The 18,199-nt window shown below is 47.0% G+C and overlaps 1 protein-coding gene, 1 long non-coding RNA gene and 1 pseudogene across 7 annotated transcripts in view; 2 read left to right on the top strand and 1 right to left on the bottom strand.

Annotated features, from left to right (window-relative positions):
* The window catches only part of LOC148360372 (adhesion G protein-coupled receptor L1-like), a 35,226-nt gene that overhangs the window by 7,504 nt on the left and 9,523 nt on the right, over nucleotides 1-18,199 (top strand). For 4 of the 5 annotated variants that reach the window (XM_088341188.1, XM_088341185.1, XM_088341187.1 and 1 more), the window contains exons 2-16: nucleotides 1,533-1,658; nucleotides 2,584-2,797; nucleotides 3,919-4,028; nucleotides 7,012-7,026; nucleotides 9,791-9,998; nucleotides 10,600-10,864; nucleotides 10,919-11,258; nucleotides 11,321-11,614; nucleotides 12,939-13,042; nucleotides 13,111-13,296; nucleotides 13,416-13,454; nucleotides 14,762-14,942; nucleotides 15,006-15,128; nucleotides 15,969-16,357; nucleotides 17,516-17,728. In XM_088341188.1, coding sequence (XP_088197314.1) covers nucleotides 1,583-1,658; nucleotides 2,584-2,797; nucleotides 3,919-4,028; nucleotides 7,012-7,026; nucleotides 9,791-9,998; nucleotides 10,600-10,864; nucleotides 10,919-11,258; nucleotides 11,321-11,614; nucleotides 12,939-13,042; nucleotides 13,111-13,296; nucleotides 13,416-13,454; nucleotides 14,762-14,942; nucleotides 15,006-15,128; nucleotides 15,969-16,357; nucleotides 17,516-17,728 — 2,757 coding nt within the window. In that variant the 5' untranslated portion in view covers nucleotides 1,533-1,582. The remainder of the gene's footprint in view (nucleotides 1-1,532; nucleotides 1,659-2,583; nucleotides 2,798-3,918; nucleotides 4,029-7,011; nucleotides 7,027-9,790; nucleotides 9,999-10,599; nucleotides 10,865-10,918; nucleotides 11,259-11,320; nucleotides 11,615-12,938; nucleotides 13,043-13,110; nucleotides 13,297-13,415; nucleotides 13,455-14,761; nucleotides 14,943-15,005; nucleotides 15,129-15,968; nucleotides 16,358-17,515; nucleotides 17,729-18,199) is intronic. The other variant, XM_088341186.1, reaches the window with a different exon arrangement.
* Nucleotides 1-18,199, bottom strand: part of LOC148360373 (uncharacterized) — a 60,124-nt gene that overhangs the window by 35,490 nt on the left and 6,435 nt on the right. For both annotated transcript variants that reach the window (XR_015851057.1, XR_015851058.1), the window contains exons 2-4: nucleotides 15,952-16,352; nucleotides 11,870-12,009; nucleotides 1,503-1,693 (exon numbers count right to left, since the gene is read on the bottom strand). This is a non-coding gene — a long non-coding RNA (uncharacterized LOC148360373). The remainder of the gene's footprint in view (nucleotides 1-1,502; nucleotides 1,694-11,869; nucleotides 12,010-15,951; nucleotides 16,353-18,199) is intronic.
* LOC148360374 (U2 spliceosomal RNA) lies at nucleotides 14,039-14,204 on the top strand (annotated as a pseudogene).

Genomic DNA, 18,199 nt, shown 5'->3' with positions numbered 1-18,199 from the left:
GCTTTTTTCTGAAACACCGATTTGCATCGTGCATTCCGATAGCTTCAACAATTTCTCCACTTCTTCACCCGAGCGGTTTAAAATGCATACTGGATGTCGGTAAAAGAACTTGGTGAAAGAAGTGGAGGGACTGTTTTACCTATCAGAATGCGCTATGCAAATCTGTGTACCTGTCATTGTGAGTAAAAATGGGATTTTAGGCCGTTTTTTCATATGCCATTTGTACCACTCAATGTCTAGTATTACAGTATTTTCACCCTCACTGCCAAATCTTTGCGTCCATTTCGACCAGAAGCTTAAGATGGCAGAGACCAACAGGAGGTGAAGCGCAGTGTAGACTTTTTTTCAGTAACAGAAAAAGATCATGCCGGGTGTAATATGTATGGTTAAGTGGTCTCCCGCTGTGACCACACCACACATTTACATAAACACACGAAGAAAGCTCACTTTGCAGAGAGCAACGCGTTGCAACCCAAATTGCAATTTTGTGACTGTTCCTGAACAAAAACAAAAATCTGTTGACACTATGGCAACTGAGGGACACTTGACACTTTATTTGCATCGCTGACTTTATCTTCAAAACAATGCGAAATGGAAGGTATTTGGATTTTCGAGTCGATATTCTTATGAAGTATTCGTATTTTCGTTCCATTGCTGCTTTTCCGGTTCGTCTCGCTTGGCTTTTGTTCTGAAACTCTTGTCATAAAAATCTTTCCATTTGTCGTTTATACGGTTATTTGAATCGAATAGGTACCAAAGTTCCAAGTACTGCCGCGTGTTTAGGTTACCGCTCGAGACACAGACATTTTTAGATCTCAAGTAAATCTCTAATCTATTTGTTGATCCGAATATTACGAGTGCCCATTTAAGTGTCATTTTTAGCATTTCCATAGAATATATCGCCGGGAAACGCCAGCTTCATTTTATGCACGGCCAAAAATAAACGTCCAGAATTGCTATCCAATCCATGCCCTCTTACACATTTCGTAGTGGTTCGCGTTTAGGTGTAGCATGCACCTGTTCCCTCGGGCACAACCCGTAGGGAACCATCACGCCTCTTATAACTTCATGCCAGCTGCCGTTAATGACGAGGGAAGAAATACAATGGCAAAGCGAAGCCGCCTGAGAGCAGCGTCGACGTCACTTTAAAGTCGACTTGTCGGAATTCAAGCATTTTCAAGGATTTCGAGCACGCGTACGAACCCCGCGTGTCGAGACGCCAAAAACGTGCCAGGAATGGAATTCATTGCGGAGAAAATCTATTTTCGCTTCTCGTCGACACGGAGGAGTAACGGCCGCGGGCCTCGTATTTACGCAGACGTACACAAACCCGGCGTGCCCCCCCTCCCCCGCTCTCCATTCCTAGACTGTCGCCATGGTAACAGCAGATGGAGAGACTTGAGGCTGGATTGCTCAAACGTTATCTCGCTTTCTTGCCGTCTGTCGTCGACAAACTACCCCCCCCCCTCGGTACGTGCTTCTAATTCAAAATCAATGCTCACCTCCACCTATGCATCCCCCCATTTCCTCAGGCAAGGGTGGGTGTGACGAGCAAAGGCTTCCTTCCTTTTCCTTCCTCGGCATGGCGACCCGGCGGCTGTGCTTCTTCCTGGGCGCGTGCGTGCTGACGTTGGCTTACGTGGCCCCCTCCCAACAAGGTCAGTTGATTTATGACCCCCTGCCTGTGGTATTTCTGCAAACAAAGTATTCCATGTATGAAAACGAGCTATAAGGTACGATTAAGGGTTGTCGTCATTGCGTTCTTTGAGTTCCTGACCTAGCTAGCGTACATTTATGGCTTATGAGTGGTTTATGACACTATTCTGTAGTAGTTATGCAAATAAAACCAATTATCCATAAAGAAATGTTAAGAATGTGAGGAATGCTAAATATATATATATATAATAACTACAGGCCTACTATCAATAATAATATTCTGAAGCTCATTTGCAAAATATAATAGCTAGTTAGCATAAGTAGGGTCAGACATCATAAACCATAAAGAAGTGTTTGGAATGTCTGGGATGCAAAGAAGGCAATAACTACCCTTCTAAAACCTTCTAGTTTAGCGCTAATTTGCATAACTAGGACAGGTAGGGTCACCAATCAAACGTAAACAGCTGATTGTTGACAGATTTAGAGCTCATTTTGACAGGAAGTCTATTGTATTGGGGTTTTTTTCATGCTCGGTCGAATCGTTGAATTCAACATTCTAATAACTTGATTTAATTTTCATGAATATTTCAATGCCAAATAATTAGAAGACAATTTGACTTCAAAATAGATGCATTCATTTTTCTTTGTATTTATTTTTCTCGTATTCATTTTAACTTGTATTCCATTTATTGTCTATCGGTGCAGTGATTTTAAAACCTCTGTAAAGTAGTTTGGAGGGAATTCGGAGAGCAGGGAATTGAAACGATCTAAAAAGAAAAAGAGATTTCTGGAGAATCCGGAGAGCGAGGAACTGAAATAATCTACACGAGAGAATAACAAGGGTCCGGCGATCTTTTTCGAACAATAAAAAAAAAAAAAAAAACATCCGTATATCGAGTATGCGTAATAAAGGATGTGTCGTGGCAGCCACGTCCCGCGCCGCCATGCCTTTCGGGCTGCTACGTCGAGAGCTAGCGTGCGAGGGCTACCCCATCGAGCTGCGTTGCCCGGGCAGCGACGTGGTGATGGTGGAGACGGCAAACTACGGCCGCACCGACGACAAGATCTGCGACGCCGAACCTTTCCAGATGGAGAACACGCAGTGCTACTTGCCCGACGCCCTCAAGATTATGGCTCAAAGGTGAGTTTCTTTAAAAAATAGGTTCATCTATTCTGTAGCCACCAACAATTCCGCCGTGAATTCCTACAAAGTCCCACTATAGATCGACACTATATATGGATGGATACAACTGTGGATTTACACCATTTATGGGTGGATTCAACTTTTGCATTCACTAAATATGGATTGACACTGCTTTGAACCCTTTCTCTCTATTTCCGATTTAATATATATATTGCCGAGGGCCAGACTAAAAAAAGAGAGAGAAAAAGACAGAGGGGATGGGGTGGATAGAACGTTGCATCCACGATATATGGATAAACATAACTGTGTACTTCCACTACATATGGATGGATACAACGATAGACTTACAACATGTATGGATGAAAACTGTAGACTTACACTACACATAGATGACTACAACTGTTGTATTCACTATATGTGGATAGATACAATTGTGACATTCACCATAAATGCTTCCACTGTAGATGAATGGACTTGCACTATATATGGCTGGATACAGCTGTTAATTTATACCATTTATAGAGAATATATCTTTTACATTTACCGTGTGGATGGATACAATTGTAGACATAAACTATATATAGATAGATGCAATTGTTGCATTCATCATATAGAATTAGATACAACTGTAGACATACCCTATATATATATAGATAAATACAGTACAACTATTGCATCCACTATTTATGGGTGGATAAAAGGGGTGGACTTACGCTATATAGAGATGGATACTCCAGCTGCATCCACTATATCTTGACCGCAGAACTTTTGCTGCGAGGTCAGAAAATAAAACGGAAAAATCAACCTTATATACACCAGGCCTTTGTAGCGAGTCATCCGGAGTCGCTGTCTAAAACGAGTCCCTGTACTACAAGTCCCAGACTGCTTTGCGGCATCAAAATATCCCAGAGGGGTAAGAGAGCAAATCTGTAAAAGCATAGATTGTTTAGGGGGACGCGTGCCGGCGCCAGGCCAAACACCACACGCCGCTAATGCTTTTCATCACTGGGCTTGAATCCATTAGCCGCCTACTCGCTCTCCTTTTCCCCGTAAAAGAAATCGATAGCGAGGAGAGCGGACAGTCACGAAACTCTATTTTTTCTCTGGCGGCGGCGCAGATGCAACAACAGGACGCAGTGCGTGGTGGTGGCCGGGGTAGACGTGTTCCCGGACCCTTGCCCCGGAACCTACAAATATCTGGAGATCAAGTACGAGTGCGTCCCTTACAGTAAGTACGCCGAGGGCGGCCATCTTTTCTTGTCCTTATCAAAGGGGAACGATCGTCTATTGGCGCGCGCCGCACTCCTAGCCAAAGCTACGGCGTGTAATATTTGAGCGCTAGATGGCGCCGTACGCTCAGTTCAGGCCCGTCGAGGACACCCGGAGATGCACCAGAGAAAAATGAGCTGCGGTTTGAAATATGTCCACTTGATGTTGAAAAAGCCGGGCGCCGCTCGCAAAACGACAGGAGCTAAACTTACTCTTTTTCTCTCTCTCTTTCTATTTCTCTCTCCTTCAATTTATTTTGCTCTCTCTCTCTCAAAATAGTCCGGCTCCCGTGAGAGTCATTTTTCCCCCACGTAACCTCCCAAGCTAAAATTAGTTTGACACCCCGGGTCTAATGCAAAGAAAAACCAGGGCAAAACGATAACAGCCTAGCAACAAGATGCCGGGAAAAAGTGGCGGCGACGACGAGTTACGTAAAAGCGATGTAAAAGAAATCCAAATGTCTCCACCTTTCTGAAATGAACATTGGTCCGATAGTTCGTGTGTTTTTGCGTTTATTTCAAATCGCCTTCTTATTGAATGAAAGTGTACCACTAGGAGGCACTAAATGAAATGAAAATGAAATGATCTGCATTTCTATAGCGCTTTTCAAGTCAATGACTTCCCAAAGCGCTTTACAATGTGCTCCACATTTCCCAATAGCGGCCTTGCAGCCATGTAAGGCGCTAACCTGCTTATTGGGGGTATTAGGGGTTCAGTGTCTTACCCAAGGACACTTTGACATCTAACACGGACGAGCCGGGATTCGAACTGGGATCCCTTGATCCCAAGACGATCGCTCTACCTCCTGAGCTACTGCCGCCCCAGTAGGGTGTTATATTATTACACACTGTCCCTATAAGTATTTCTTTGTTGGTTTTTCTCACATATGATGTTGAAATGCTATTTCGCCTGTCTGTTTTGAGTTTGTTTGGGGCATCATTTTTATGTTTTTTCGTTTTTTAATTTGTTTTTAAATCTAATGCCTAATTTTGTAGGGTTAAAACAAAAGGACTCTATTATCTATAAAATTGTCATTTTTAAGATTCTTGTTGGACAAAATGACCCAAATTTGTATTTCTTTCACGGAAAGCCCAATTTTTAGAAGAATAAATTAAAAGTAGCCCATTTTTTTATATAATTATTAGAAGGAAACAAAGCACATGTAAAATGACCCAAATTTTCCTTCTTATTTTTTATTTGGGGTTGACCCAATTTTCTGTTTTTTCAATTCAATGCCCAAGTTTAAAGGGATTAGGAGAGAATGTCCCTATTTGTTTGAATTATGAGTAGGAGATCGTATTCCATGTGAAGTGAGCCTTTTGGTAAATGTGAAGCCCGATTTACAAAGGTCAAAATACAAGCAACTTACTTTGAATTTGTTTTAGTCAAATATCTATTTTGTTTTTTTCTCCCCTTTGAAATGACAAAGTTATCTTTTTGAATCTAATGCTCCATTTTTGGAGGGTAAAATGAAAGGACCCTGTTTTTATTCTTGGTAAAAAAATAGAACACATGTATAATGACCTGATTCTTTGGTATATTTTGTCATTTTTGGGGGGTTCTTTTTTCAAAATTTCGTGGCTTTTGATTCGATCGAATTTTCAGAGGGTAGGAATAAAAAGACCCGATTATTTTGTGATGAACAGGAATGATATCAGATGTAAAATTGTCCACATTTTTGGGGGTTATATTCATCAAAATGAAACAACATTGTAGTTTGATTTCTAAATTGAATCGATTTGGTTCGAAGTAAACGAGCCTTTTTTTACCGTTATCAAAAGGAAAAATATCACAAGTCAAAGGACCCAATCCTTGATCTATTTTTTTTGTCGGGATTATTCTTTAACAAACGTGATCCAATTTTGCCATTTTTGTTTTTAAATCTAGAGCTAAATTTAATGAAGAATCAAATAAAAGCAACCAATTTCGTTCTTGGTAACAAGAAATCGGTCACGTGTGTCACGAGAAGTTTTTCAAACGATTCAAAAAGAAATTGTCTGGTGCAAAATGCCCTCATTTGAATTGACTATTGATCATTTTTGAAGAAAAATGAGCCGTTACTTTTGGAAATGTTGCGGCTTAGAATAATAGCCTATTTTGTCATGATTGAAAGGGAAAGAAGACTGATGGAAAGAATGACCTCATTCCTCCTTATTTTGGACATTTTTCAACCAAATGATTGAATGTTTTGAATGTCTGATAGTTAGAGCCTCCTTTTTTTGTTCTTAGTGAAAGGAAAATATCACAAGTCAAACGACCTTTATCTATTTTTGGGGGGATTATTCTTCAACAAATAGGATCTAAATGAGCTATTTTTCTTTTTAAATCCAGAGGCAAATTTGAGAAAGATTCGAATCAAAGCGGGCAATCGATCACAGGAGCCAACGTTTGTCTTTTTGCATGGAACGGCGCGCGGCAAAAGTTCGGGGAGGGCACGTATAAGAAGGGCCACGCACGCTCAACCAAGAATTTGTTTTGCAGCCGAGAGTTAGCGCGGCGCTCGGGTAGCAAACGCGCCGTATTCCCCCACGATGTCGGCCTGGGAATTAGAATTGCATTTCTTGCACAGAACTATAATCCTCTTTTCTCTCCTCAGCGAGCGTGGGTGCGGACTGGGGGGTGTGACTCTGCGTGGGGCTCCTTTTCTTTTCCAGATGAACGGCGAAACCGGAAGTCGCTCTCTTCTCTCCACAGGAGCTCCGCTAAGGGACGGGGAAAGGGGCGGGGTTTGAGGAGTGGGGGTTGGGCTATGGGGAGGTGTGGGCGGGGCTAAGGGAGCAGGGGCACCCAAAAAATGGAACTCATAAAATGTGCAATTCTTTCTTCCTTTCTTTTTTTCTGGCTGGCATTCTGGCTTCCTTCATTTCTTCTTTTCTCTGCCCCTCCCCCCTCTGATTTCTCTTTCTTTCTCTCACTCTTTTTTTTCCCCTATGCCTGAGTAGAAGTGGACCAAAAAGGTAAAGACCACACGTTGTAGCATCTTGATCTCCTTTCCCCGACCGCGTCCCAATTCTCTCTTTTTCCCTCTCTCTCTGTCTTTTTCTGTTAGTCCGTCTCTCACTCACTTCTCTCTGTCTTTTCTACCAGTCTGTCTCTCTGTTCTCTTCGATTTTTCACTATTTTGAGTTTTCTTTCTCTCCCTCTCTCTCTCGCTCTCTCGTCTTCTATCACTTTCTGCTTTTCTCTTCTCTGCTGCTCTTTTCTGTTTGCCTTCTATCTCACTCACTTTTTGTTTCCCTCTTTCTGTCTTGCTATTTTTGTTTCACTTTCTCTTTTTGTATGACTTTGCGTCTTGCTCTTTCTGTGTCCGTCGTCCAACTTTTCTGCCCGTTTCCGACTCGTTCTCTGTTACTCTCTCTCCTTTTGCTTCTCTTTCTCTCTCTCCTTCCCTAGGACCTTGTTTGTAGTCATGCTGGATGTTGCCCCCCCCCCCTTATTCCTCACCCCATCCCTCATTGTATGGAAATTTGTGCTTTTATCCAATTTGATGCAGGTTCTGCACACTTGTTTACTCTCATTTATTCCTCCCTTCTTTCTTCTCTTTCTCCCTTCTTTATTCATATTTTGCTCCTTTATTTTTTTTTCTTGTTCTTTCTTTCTTCCCTTACATTTCACTGCTTTCTTTATTTTACTACCTTTTTTCCTTTCCCTTACTTGCTTTTTTCATTATTTTAATCCTTTAGTTTATTTTCCCTCTAAATTCTCCCTACCTTGATATTTTGCTGCTTACCCTTTTTTCTGCCCCCATTTCCTTCCCTTCCTTTATCCCAACTATCTTTTATTCCTCCCCTTCTTCCTCTCTCCTCTCCTTTCTTTCTTATTTTTCTGCTTCCCTTCCTGCTTTTACTTTTTTTCCCTTCCTTTTCCTTCCTTCCTTGCTGTTTTCATTCCTTTTGACTTCCAACTTGTCATGCTTTTCTTTTATCCACCATTTCTTCCTTCCTCCCTAACCTTCCTTTTTTCCTTCCCTCAATCTTTTGTTCCTTCCTTCCCGAACCTACCAACCTTCCTTCCTATTTTGTTCCTTCTTTCTTTCCATCCAACCTCCGTTCTGCTCATGTTTCTCCCCCTATAGGCAGAGCCCCTTATTTATCTTCATGGGAAAAATAAGACCAAAACTTGTTGTGGATGCGTGTTCGCGCGTGCATGCCCTCTTGCATGCCCGCGTGAGAAGGTTCTTGTGAAGCGTCCATTTTGTTTTTGGATGATTTGATGTTTGTGTGGACTAACCTGCCCTCTCATTCACTTCAAGGCCACATGTAGCCCCGCCCCCCTCGGCCTCCCCTCGGCCTCCCCTCGCCCCCCCCCTCGGCCCCCCGATTTCTACCTCAGGGCGCACTAACCGCCAGCGACCCGTAACTGGCCAAAACTTTCATTGCAGCGCGCAGAAGAAACGCACGCCCACACGCCTCCCAACGCCATCGCCTTTGGTGTCTCCAAGCCCTCCGCGTCTCTTTATTGTCTCTCTTTGCATCCGGCGCCATTTTTCCTGCATTCCATCCTCACGCCCCTGCCCCGCATTTTTCCTCTTTCTGGCTCTCTTTCGCTCACTCACTCCAGTGTTGGGAGCGGAACTGGAAAAGAGTTCCTCGTTTAAGAAGTCATTTCGTTGCCCCCGGATGATCCACGCTTGAAAGAAGCGCGTTATTCCCAGAGTAACTGTCCGGTTCTACTCACAATGAAAGCGCCCTCAGAAAACCGCTTCGAAATAGCCAGACTATTCAAGAAACGTGAAGCTGTGGAATATTTCTTGGCTTGTGCCATCTCGAGAGCACGTAAACAAACGCAACCCAGACCCTTGATATCTGTCTCGTTTCAAGATTTCCTTCTCCGTTTCCGGGTCTCCGGGCATGGCGTATTGCAAAATGGATTTGACGAGCGCCTGGGTTGTCAGAGCACCCCTTCCTGTGGTGTGTCTTGTGCAAGTGCAGCCTTGGTCCATCTCTTTTCAGGGCCTTTTTTGGGGGGTGTAAGGGGGTCTGCGTCCCCTAGGGAAATAAATAGCACCGGTTTCCAGAAATACCAGTAGCAGGACTCAGATACGGTACTTCCATCATCCGGTCGCCGTTTTTGTCAACGTAAAGTGTCTTCCTGCCCTTCGAAGCCGATCCAAAATCACGAGCGACTGTCTGGCATCCCTTCGGCACCAATATTTCAACTCAACTCCGGCACGCTTCGCCTTCAATTCTATGCTCACGTTTACCCCGTTCATTCCGTTGTTCCCGTATAAGCCGCACCCCCTCTTACGTCCTGGCGACCATTCGCTACTGGTGACACGCCATCAAATACGCGCATGTAAACTGACCTCCCGAATTCAGTATTTTATCTTATAGTTGTACATTCGGCTTGGACGCGAGTAGATCGGGTAGGCAGAATATCGGTAAGGACAAATTACGCAGCCTCGTACTATGGGCTTGAGACGGCACCACCGTCACATGATTCAATTCTACTTTGGAGCTTCATATGAGTGCGGTGTCGCCGGCGTATCAGAGAAGAGACCGACAAAGAAGACACTGTGACGCGTCGTCCGCTTTTAAAATGTAGCAGAATAACGCGCCGTGTTGTAACGACGGTCGAGTTACAAATCGTTATTTGTTTCTTACGGTACTCGGGACCTGTTCCTCCCAACACTGTCTCCCTCCCAGTCTCTGTGCCCGTCGTCCGTCCTTTTAGTTTGTCGCGTCCGTCCCTCTCACGTCCTTCTTTCTGGCCCCTCGGCAGTTTTCGTGTGTCCCGGAGCGCTGCTGAGCGTCCAGCCGGCGTCGTCCCAGCTGGAGGCGGAGCATCAGTCGGGGGCCTGGTGCAAGGACCCCCTGCAGGCCGGGGACCGGCTCTACGTCATGCCCTGGACGCCCTACAGGACCGAGGTGCTCTACGAGTACGCCTCCTGGGACGACTACCGGCAGAACAGGGTCACCACCACTTACAAGTGAGCCCTCCTTCCGAACCTCCTACGTTGCCTCGACGCCCCGCAAAATGACGGCTTTGTTTGCGGATCGGAATCGATGGGGAAAAAGATCGAGAGACGAGGAGAGACAAAGTGAGACGGAGAGAGCAACAAAAAAAAAGAGACTAAGAGAAAGGGAAAGAAAAAGACACAGAAAAAAGGCAAGGGGAGAGAGAGAGAGAGAGAGAGAGAGAGAGAGAGAGAGAGAGAGAGAGAGAGAGAGCATAAGAGAGCGACAGAATGAGAGAAAGAAAGCATAAGAGACAGACAGAATGAAAGACTAACACAGAGACACTCAGAGGGAGAGAGAAAGAGACAGGGACAGGGCACATCGGAGAAAGACGGATACAGAGAGAAATGAAAAGGGAGAGAAAGAAAGAGACAGAGAGAATGAAAGAGAAACAGATAAAGAGAAGCAAAGAAACAGAGAAAGACAAAGGGAGAGAAAGAGATGGACAGAGAAAGTGACGGGAAGAGCGAGAATTAAAGAGAGAGACGGAGGAAGATGAATAAAGAGAGAGAAGGAGATCGATTCAATTCACCATGGTTTTGAAAACAACTTTTTTGGGTCCGTTCCTCTCAGACTGCCCAGTCGCGTGGACGGGACGGGTTTCGTGGTCTACGACGGGGCCGTCTTCTACAACAAGGAACGCACTCGCAACCTGGTCAAGTACGACCTTCGCACCCGCATCAAAAGCGGCGAGGCGGTGGTGCTCAACGCCAACTACCACGACACCTCCCCCTACCGCTGGGGCGGAAAGTCCGACATCGACCTGGCGGTGGACGAGAACGGCCTCTGGGTCATCTACTCCACCGAGGCCAACAACGGGCGCATCGTGGTTAGCCAGGTAAGGCTCGCCAGCCGGGGGTCCGGGACATTCACCTGAGCCGGCGTCCCCCAGGTCAACCCGTACACCCTGCGCTTCGAGGGCACGTGGACCACGGCTTTCGACAAGCGGGGGGCCAGCAACGCCTTCATGGCTTGCGGCGTCCTCTACGCCGTGCGCTCGGTTTTCCAGGACGACGAGGGTCAGGCGGACGCACGCGCCGGCAACGACGCGGTGGTGTACGCCTACGACACCGGCGGGGGGCGAGAACTCCCAGTCCGGATCCCCTTCCCCAACCCCTACCAGTACATCTCCTCCATCGACTACAACCCCAGGGACAATCAGCTCTACGTGTGGAATAACTACTACGTACTGCGATACCCGCTCCAGTTTACGCCGCCGCCGCCCACGAAAGGTACGTCCGCCGACGGCCGTTCGCTTTGTCGGGTGTACCCCATTTGCCCCCCTACCCGCCAGGGCCTCTTTCCTCACTGATGACCACGGTCCGGTCCTACACGGCGACGGTAGCCCTGACCCCAGTCCGTCCCTCGGCATCCCGCCCGGTGGGCGTCATCAACCGGGGACCTTTCGAGCAACGGCCCGTCACGGCCGCGCTGCCCCTGACGCCGCGGCCGCCTTTGAGGGTCCCGCTGGCGCCCGGGGGCCCCGGTCAAGTGAGTGGATGCCAAGGGAGAGTCGCCAGAGGCGTGCAGTGGCCCCCCACTCTTAAAGGGGAGACGGTGGAGAGGCCTTGCCCCAAAGGATCGCTGGGTGAGTCGCGCCCGTCAGACCTTATGAGCTCCCTTTTCAAATATTTGGGTCTTCCTAGTCCTTTCTGGATTTCATTTTCAGTTGCTTTTCGAGAGTTGGATTCTGTTGGGCTTATGGTCAGCAATCGCTTTTGATTCTTAAGTTAATGGAATGTCTCAACTAGGATCGATAAACAAAAGCGATCGAACGTGTTTGTATGCGTTTGTGTGTTTGTGTATCCTGACCCCGTGTCCCGGTCCCCCGGTATCCAGTTACCTTTGCAATGTGGTTCAATGGCCTCCCTTTCAACTTCTGGTTCCATGCCAGGAGAGTAACACGATTTCAACTATCGACAGTCGCGGTCCGACATCATTTCTTCTCGGCGTGAAGCCGTCGCGCTCCGTGTCGCTTTGTCCCTGGGGAAAAGAGAATAGAGCGGTTTTCAAAACTCTAGATTTGAAAAGAATGTTAACTCGGGCAACACCAGTCCCAAATGGATCATCGAGGGATATAGCATAGATCAGGAGTCTCAAAGATAATGTATTCGGAGCCGCATAGGGTTTTCGAAAAGATATAACATTCCATCATTTTCTAATGTTTTTTTTTTCCAGTAGAATTTTATGAGCTAATGTTTTTTTTAAATTATGCATGCGCTATAATTCTGTCTGGATTTCCTGTCAGAAGACAGGACCCAATAGCGTTCGTTTGACTCAGTTTTTATTGAGAACGAGAGCAACGCTTGCATCCACGATCCGATGATCGTCGGTCACTTGTAGCCGATGGCAGGAACGCGGAAGCGACACTTCCGTGTCGAGCGAGGGTCGTCGTCGACGGCGGGAAAACAGGTCGATGGACAGGACGGGGGAGTAAAACAGTAACGAGTCCAGAAAAGAGGTCGGCAACGGGTATCAGGCAGGAAAAAACAGGGCAGGATAATGTCAGAGAGTACAAAGCTCGCCTAGCTGAGAGCATAGGTTCGCAGACGGTCTGACGGCTCCCTCTTGGAAGACGGGGGTTTAAAAAGAGTTCAATAGCCAATCGGATCCCGTGGCTGTTGGCGCCAACGGGGCAGTCGCAGGTGCCCCGAATCAGCAATCATGACATTTTCAAGTGAATTATTGTTAATTTTGCTAACTTGCAACTCTTTAGCATGTGGTAGCATCTTTATCAAACTTGAAGGTTCCGCTTTAAGTTTTAACATTAAAATGAAGTCTGAAGCCTCAAACTTACAGTCCGTAGCATATACGGTAGCAAAATGGCCGCACCTAGAGATGGATCAAAAAGTCTCGATGTCTCTTTTGTATTTCACAAAGAAAGCACAGTGTCTTTTGGTGCGGTCGCGCAGGTATCGCATCCTACGAGTGCACGGCGTCGCCGGTGAACTGGAGCTCCCGAGGTCCGGACCTCTCCAACTGCACCTCGCCTTGGGTCAGCCAGATCGCGCAAAAGGTCCGTCCCGTTCAAAAGGAAAGTCTTATTGGAGACGTGGGACGGCCGTGACGAATGTTCCCCTTCAGATTAAGAGCGGCGAGAACGCCGCCAACATCGCCGGCGAGCTGGTCAACCTGACGCGGGGCCGGATTTACGCCGGAGACGTCAGCATGTCCGTCAAACTGATGGAGCAACTGCTGGACATTTTGGACTCGCAGCTTCAGGCTCTGAGGCCGGCCAATAAGGAATCGGCGGCACGCAATTACAACAAGGTCAATCGACGGCCGCTTTGATTCTGGCCCGCGCCCGCTCGACCTTTTCCCGGACGAGAGGAAGAAAATGTCGGCGCTCGTGTTTGTGACCGCCATCTTGTGTCTTTTGTGTTTTGTAGCTGCAGAAAAGGGAGCGCACCTGCCGGGCCTACGTGCAGGTAGGTCACGCATTCGTTGGATGAACGATGGATGGATAAGAAAACGGATAGCTTGATGGATGAGGGCCAGATGGAATAACTGATGGAAGGAAAGAAGGAAGAAGGGAAGGAAATAAGCAATCATTGATCAACGGAGGGACGAATGGAACGACCAAAACTAGAAACCGAGCAAAATCGAGGTCGCCTATTTACTAAAAGTAAATAGCCGGCTCGGTGGCCTTGGGGGTAGGTCGCCCGCCCCAAGACTGGGAGGTTGCCGGTTCAAGCCTCGGCCGAGTCGTACCTAAGACTTACAACATTGGAACTCATTCCCTCCCTGCTTGGCGCTCAGCATTATGGGTTGGAATTGGGGGGTTTGCTCACCTAATGATTCCCAACACTTCAGTTAGGTTAAACAAGGGGGCTGGGAATCCCCTCCTCTGTATCAATCTCCCAGAAAGAGTCAGAAATAGGAACGTGTTCCTTACTCTAGCCACCTTCCACTAGGGGGATATGGCCCCAGTATATATATATATATATATATATATATATATATATACATATATATATAAGTAGCAAGGTACCTAAATAGATCTGTGAATGGTCTTGTTTCTCTTCATTTCGAATAAATCGGAAGGACCTTTTCAAGAGAGTAAGAGTCCCGACTCCTAGGCTTTGATTTTTGCATTCCGGAGATGGAATAAGAGCTTGCTCTGTCCACTCCACGCATCGGCCCGGTATTGCAGTACCTCCGGGAACGGTGCATTCGCAATGATCGCAACAAGGCTTTAGGGCTAGGACCTTAGCTTGGCCTTTTGGCTGAGAGTAAGTGTCCGGGCTCCTAGGCTTTGTAGCGTATTATGAACTGACCGATAACGGATAATGAATAATGAATAACGAAGATAGATAAATAACCCTTAAAAACCCCAAACCCCTGTGAATGGATGGTCGGCTGGAGATTGAGCTAGCTTGAAACCTAGCCTATTTGAGGAAGCTAAATTGCTAACCATAGTGAGTTAACCACCTAATCCATGGTTAGATGGATGTAGATGTAGAGTTGAATTGAGTTTCAAAAAAGAACGAAATGGAGCTAAATTAAGATGGCTAAGTTTGTATTCATAGCGAGCGAGATACACAGACGCATGGATGGATAGGCGGAGGGAGGATATATGCAATCCTAGATGGATGGATCGACGGACGGACGGATAGATCGCACGTGACTCGATGAAGAAACGCTAGACAGACATAGGATCGGATGACCGGTAGACGGACGGAAGGCGGAAGCGTCCGGCCATGGCTCCAACCGTGCCTATCCGTTTACCCATCAGGCTGTGGTCCAAACGGTGGACAACCTGCTGGGCCCCGGGGCGCTGGTATCCTGGGCCGACATGAGCGGACCGGAGCAATCTCGCTCGGCGTCGCTCCTATTGGACGCGGTGGAGAAAGGAGCCTTCCTATTGGCCAACAACCTCTACGAAGGCCGTTTCAGCGACAGAGCCCCCAACGTCGGTAGGTAGCCCGCTTTTTCCTCCATTTTGAAAAGAACTCGATTTTCTGACCGGGTTTTGTTAGATCTGGAGGTGTACGTGCTCAATACGGAGGCGGACATTCAGGACTTGACCTTCCCGCATTCCTACGACAGCGACAGCGTCCTTAAGATCTCGGCCGTGGCTCTGCAGCAGTACAGCAACAACGGTAAAATATTCTGTTTCTTGCTGTTCCTACATGTATCTCTTCCTTTCTCTCTGTCTCTTTGTCTCTGTTTCACAACTCTCTCTCTCTTTGTCTTTCTTTATCTTTCAGTCTCTCGTTGTTTCTCTCTTTCTGTCTCTGTCTATTTTTGTGTTTCGCTCTTTCTCCATCTATGTTTATTATTATAGTTGTCTTTCTCCGTCTCTTTCCATCTCTCAATGACACTCTTTCATTTTCCATCTATCTTTTAGTCTCCATGTCTCTCTTCCTGTTCCCCCTTGCCTCTCTGTCTTTCTCTGTCTATTTCAATTTCTGTCTCGCTCTTCTTCTGTCTCTCTGTGACAATTTCTCGTTCTCTGTCTCTGAGACGTTTTCTCTCTTGGTCTCTCCTCTGTCTCTCATTGTTTCTTCTCGTCTCTCTTTCTCAGACTTCCGTCGTCTCTGTCTTTGTCTCCAACTTTGTCTTGACATTTTCTGTCTCTTTGTCTCTCTATCTCTCCTTGCTTATGTATCTTCCTCTCTGTCTCTCTCCCTCTCTTCTCATATCTCTCTTCCTCGCTCTCCCTGTTGGCTCCATCTCATACTGTCAATATAGTAGCAGCCATCCAAGTACACAGACTTTGAAATATTGCCTTTGAAGCACGCCGCGCTCGGAACTCGCTGTAATCGTTGCAGCATTTGCGAGCGAATCGTTCCTAATTTCAATAAGCACCAAGGTAGCATCCCTTTCAAACTTTTCCGGGCCACAATAGCGTTCAACTTTTGATTCGGGTACGGCCTCAAACTATCCACCTCTGGCTTAAGGCCGTTAAAAAGGTTGACTTACAGCTGACCTCCTTCTAGGCCAAGTGAAGTTGGTCCTCTCCCTGTACAAGAACCTGGGCACCTTCCTGAGCACCCGGAACTCCAGCCGGCGTCTCGGCCCGGGTCAGGGCTCCGAGGTCGGGCGCGGGAGCCTGGCCGTCAACTCGCACGTGATCTCGGCGTCCGTGCACCGGGGCGCCAACCGGGTCTTCCTGGCCGAGCCGGTGGTCTTCACCCTGCGCCACCTAAAGCTGGACCACCACTTTGGACCAAACTGCTCCTTCTGGAACGCCTCGGGGACTCCGGGAGGCCTCGGGCGCTGGTCCACGCAGGGATGCCGCCTGTTGCACTCCAACAACACGCATACCACCTGCGCGTGCAACCACCTGTCCAGTTACGCCGTCCTCATGACCTACCAGCGACCTGACGTGAGTCAAAACAAAAACAAAAAAATAGAGTCCGATGAGGAAAAACACTTGAAATGGGAATCGGGTCATTGAAAGATCTTGTTTACTGTGGTATGAGGGCGAGAGAGGGACACAGAAAATGAATGACAGAAAGAACAGGGAGAGAGAGAAAGAAATATTCAGAGTGAGAAAGTAAGAGACAGAAAGACGATGGGAACTAGGAAAGAGACAAATATATGGAGAGAGAGAGAGAGAGAGAGAGAGAGAGAGAGAGAGAGAGAGAGAGAGAGAGAGAGAGAGACAGAGACAGAGACAGAGACAGAGACAGAGACAGAGAGAGAGAGAGAGAGAGAGAGAGAGAGAGAGAGAGAGAGAGAGAGAGAGAGAGAGAGAGAGAGAGAGAGAGAGAGAGAGAGAGAGAGAGAGAGAGAGAGAGAGAGAGAGAGAGAGAGAGGGATAAAGAAAAGAGAAATAAAATGAGAAAGAGACAGATGGGGAGTGACAGGAAGGGAGAGAGGGATAGAAGCAGACAGGAAAACAAAGGTAAAGAGTGAGAGACAGAGCAAGATAAATTTAGGATGAGAAAGAGATAAGGTGAAAGAGCGAGGAAGCAAGAGAAGAGACAAAATGGACAACAACGGAGAAATACAGAGACACAGACAGAGGGGGAGGGAGGTAGTGAAAAAGAGAGACAGGGGCCGAGACATTGTAGAACAGAGACAGGGAGAGCGAAAGACAACAAAGGAGAGAAAGAAATAGAGACGGAGAGAGTCAGAGTATCATGGTGAGAGACAGTGAGATGGTGATGGAGTGAGACAAAGGGAGAGAGAAACAGGGACAGAGACAGCATAAGAGAGTGAGAGAAAGGGAGACAGAAATAGAAAGAAAGGAAAGATAGATAATAAGAGAAACAGGGAGGAACACTGACAAAGTCAGACAGATTAAGAGAGACAGTGTGAGATAGACAGGCAGGGAGAGAGTGAGTCATGAAATAAATGGATGCCATAATAGCTTCCTTTTGCTCCAGGTGATCACGCTGCCATGTTTTTTGTACCAACAATAAAAGAAAAATTCCAATATCATTCTTATAATCCTTCCAATTATGACAAGGTTCTCAACGTCCGAGATAAGCGTCCATTGTCTTGTTCTTTTTCACGCGCTGGATTTTTGTGGGTGCAGTCGGGGGCCGGCGCGGAGGAGCTCCTGGCGCAGGCGGTGTCCTGGGTGGGCATCTCGGTGGCATCGGCCTGCTTGGCCGCCTGCCTGACGGCCCTCTGCTGCCAGGCGGCGCCATGGCGCAGCGACCACGCCACCGTCCATTGCAATTTGTGGGCCAACATCCTCCTCAGCCAACTGCTTTTCCTCGTACCGGCCCACAAGACGCGATACGCCGTGAGTATTCGGGATCCGCGGACGGAATGACAACGCGCTGGGGCCTCCGATGTGCTACGTGGCTGCCGCCGGAGAGAGGGACGGGGAAAGAAACAACATAAAACGCAGAAAGGGTATGAGGAGAGAGGAAAGAGACAAAGTAAAGCAGTTGGCAAAACGATGAAGGGGACCCAGGTGGAGTTGGGGAGAGAGAGAGAGACCAGGAGAGACAGCAGAGTGAAATAGTGAGAGAGAGACACAGAGAGTTAGGGAGAGAGATAGAGTAAGACATGAAGAGATACATAAAGAAACAGGTAGAGACAGAGAACAAGAGAAGGAAGTCAAGTAAAAAAGAAAGGGCAAGAGAGTGAGAGAGACAGGTGAAGAGGAGTAGTAAGACATAAAAAAGACAGAGACAGGGAGAAAGGCGCGGGGAGGCAAAGCGAGAAGATAGAGACAGAGATAGAAACAAAGTTTAAAGGAGACAAAGTA

This window comes from Urocampus carinirostris, chromosome 8 (assembly GCF_059441175.1).
Source record: "Urocampus carinirostris isolate Australia breed hairy pipefish chromosome 8, RoL_Ucar_1.0, whole genome shotgun sequence".
NCBI classification, from domain to species: Eukaryota; Metazoa; Chordata; class Actinopteri; order Syngnathiformes; family Syngnathidae; genus Urocampus; species Urocampus carinirostris.
Note: the sequence above shows the minus strand (reverse complement) of the source record. Positions and strands in the feature narration are given on the sequence as shown.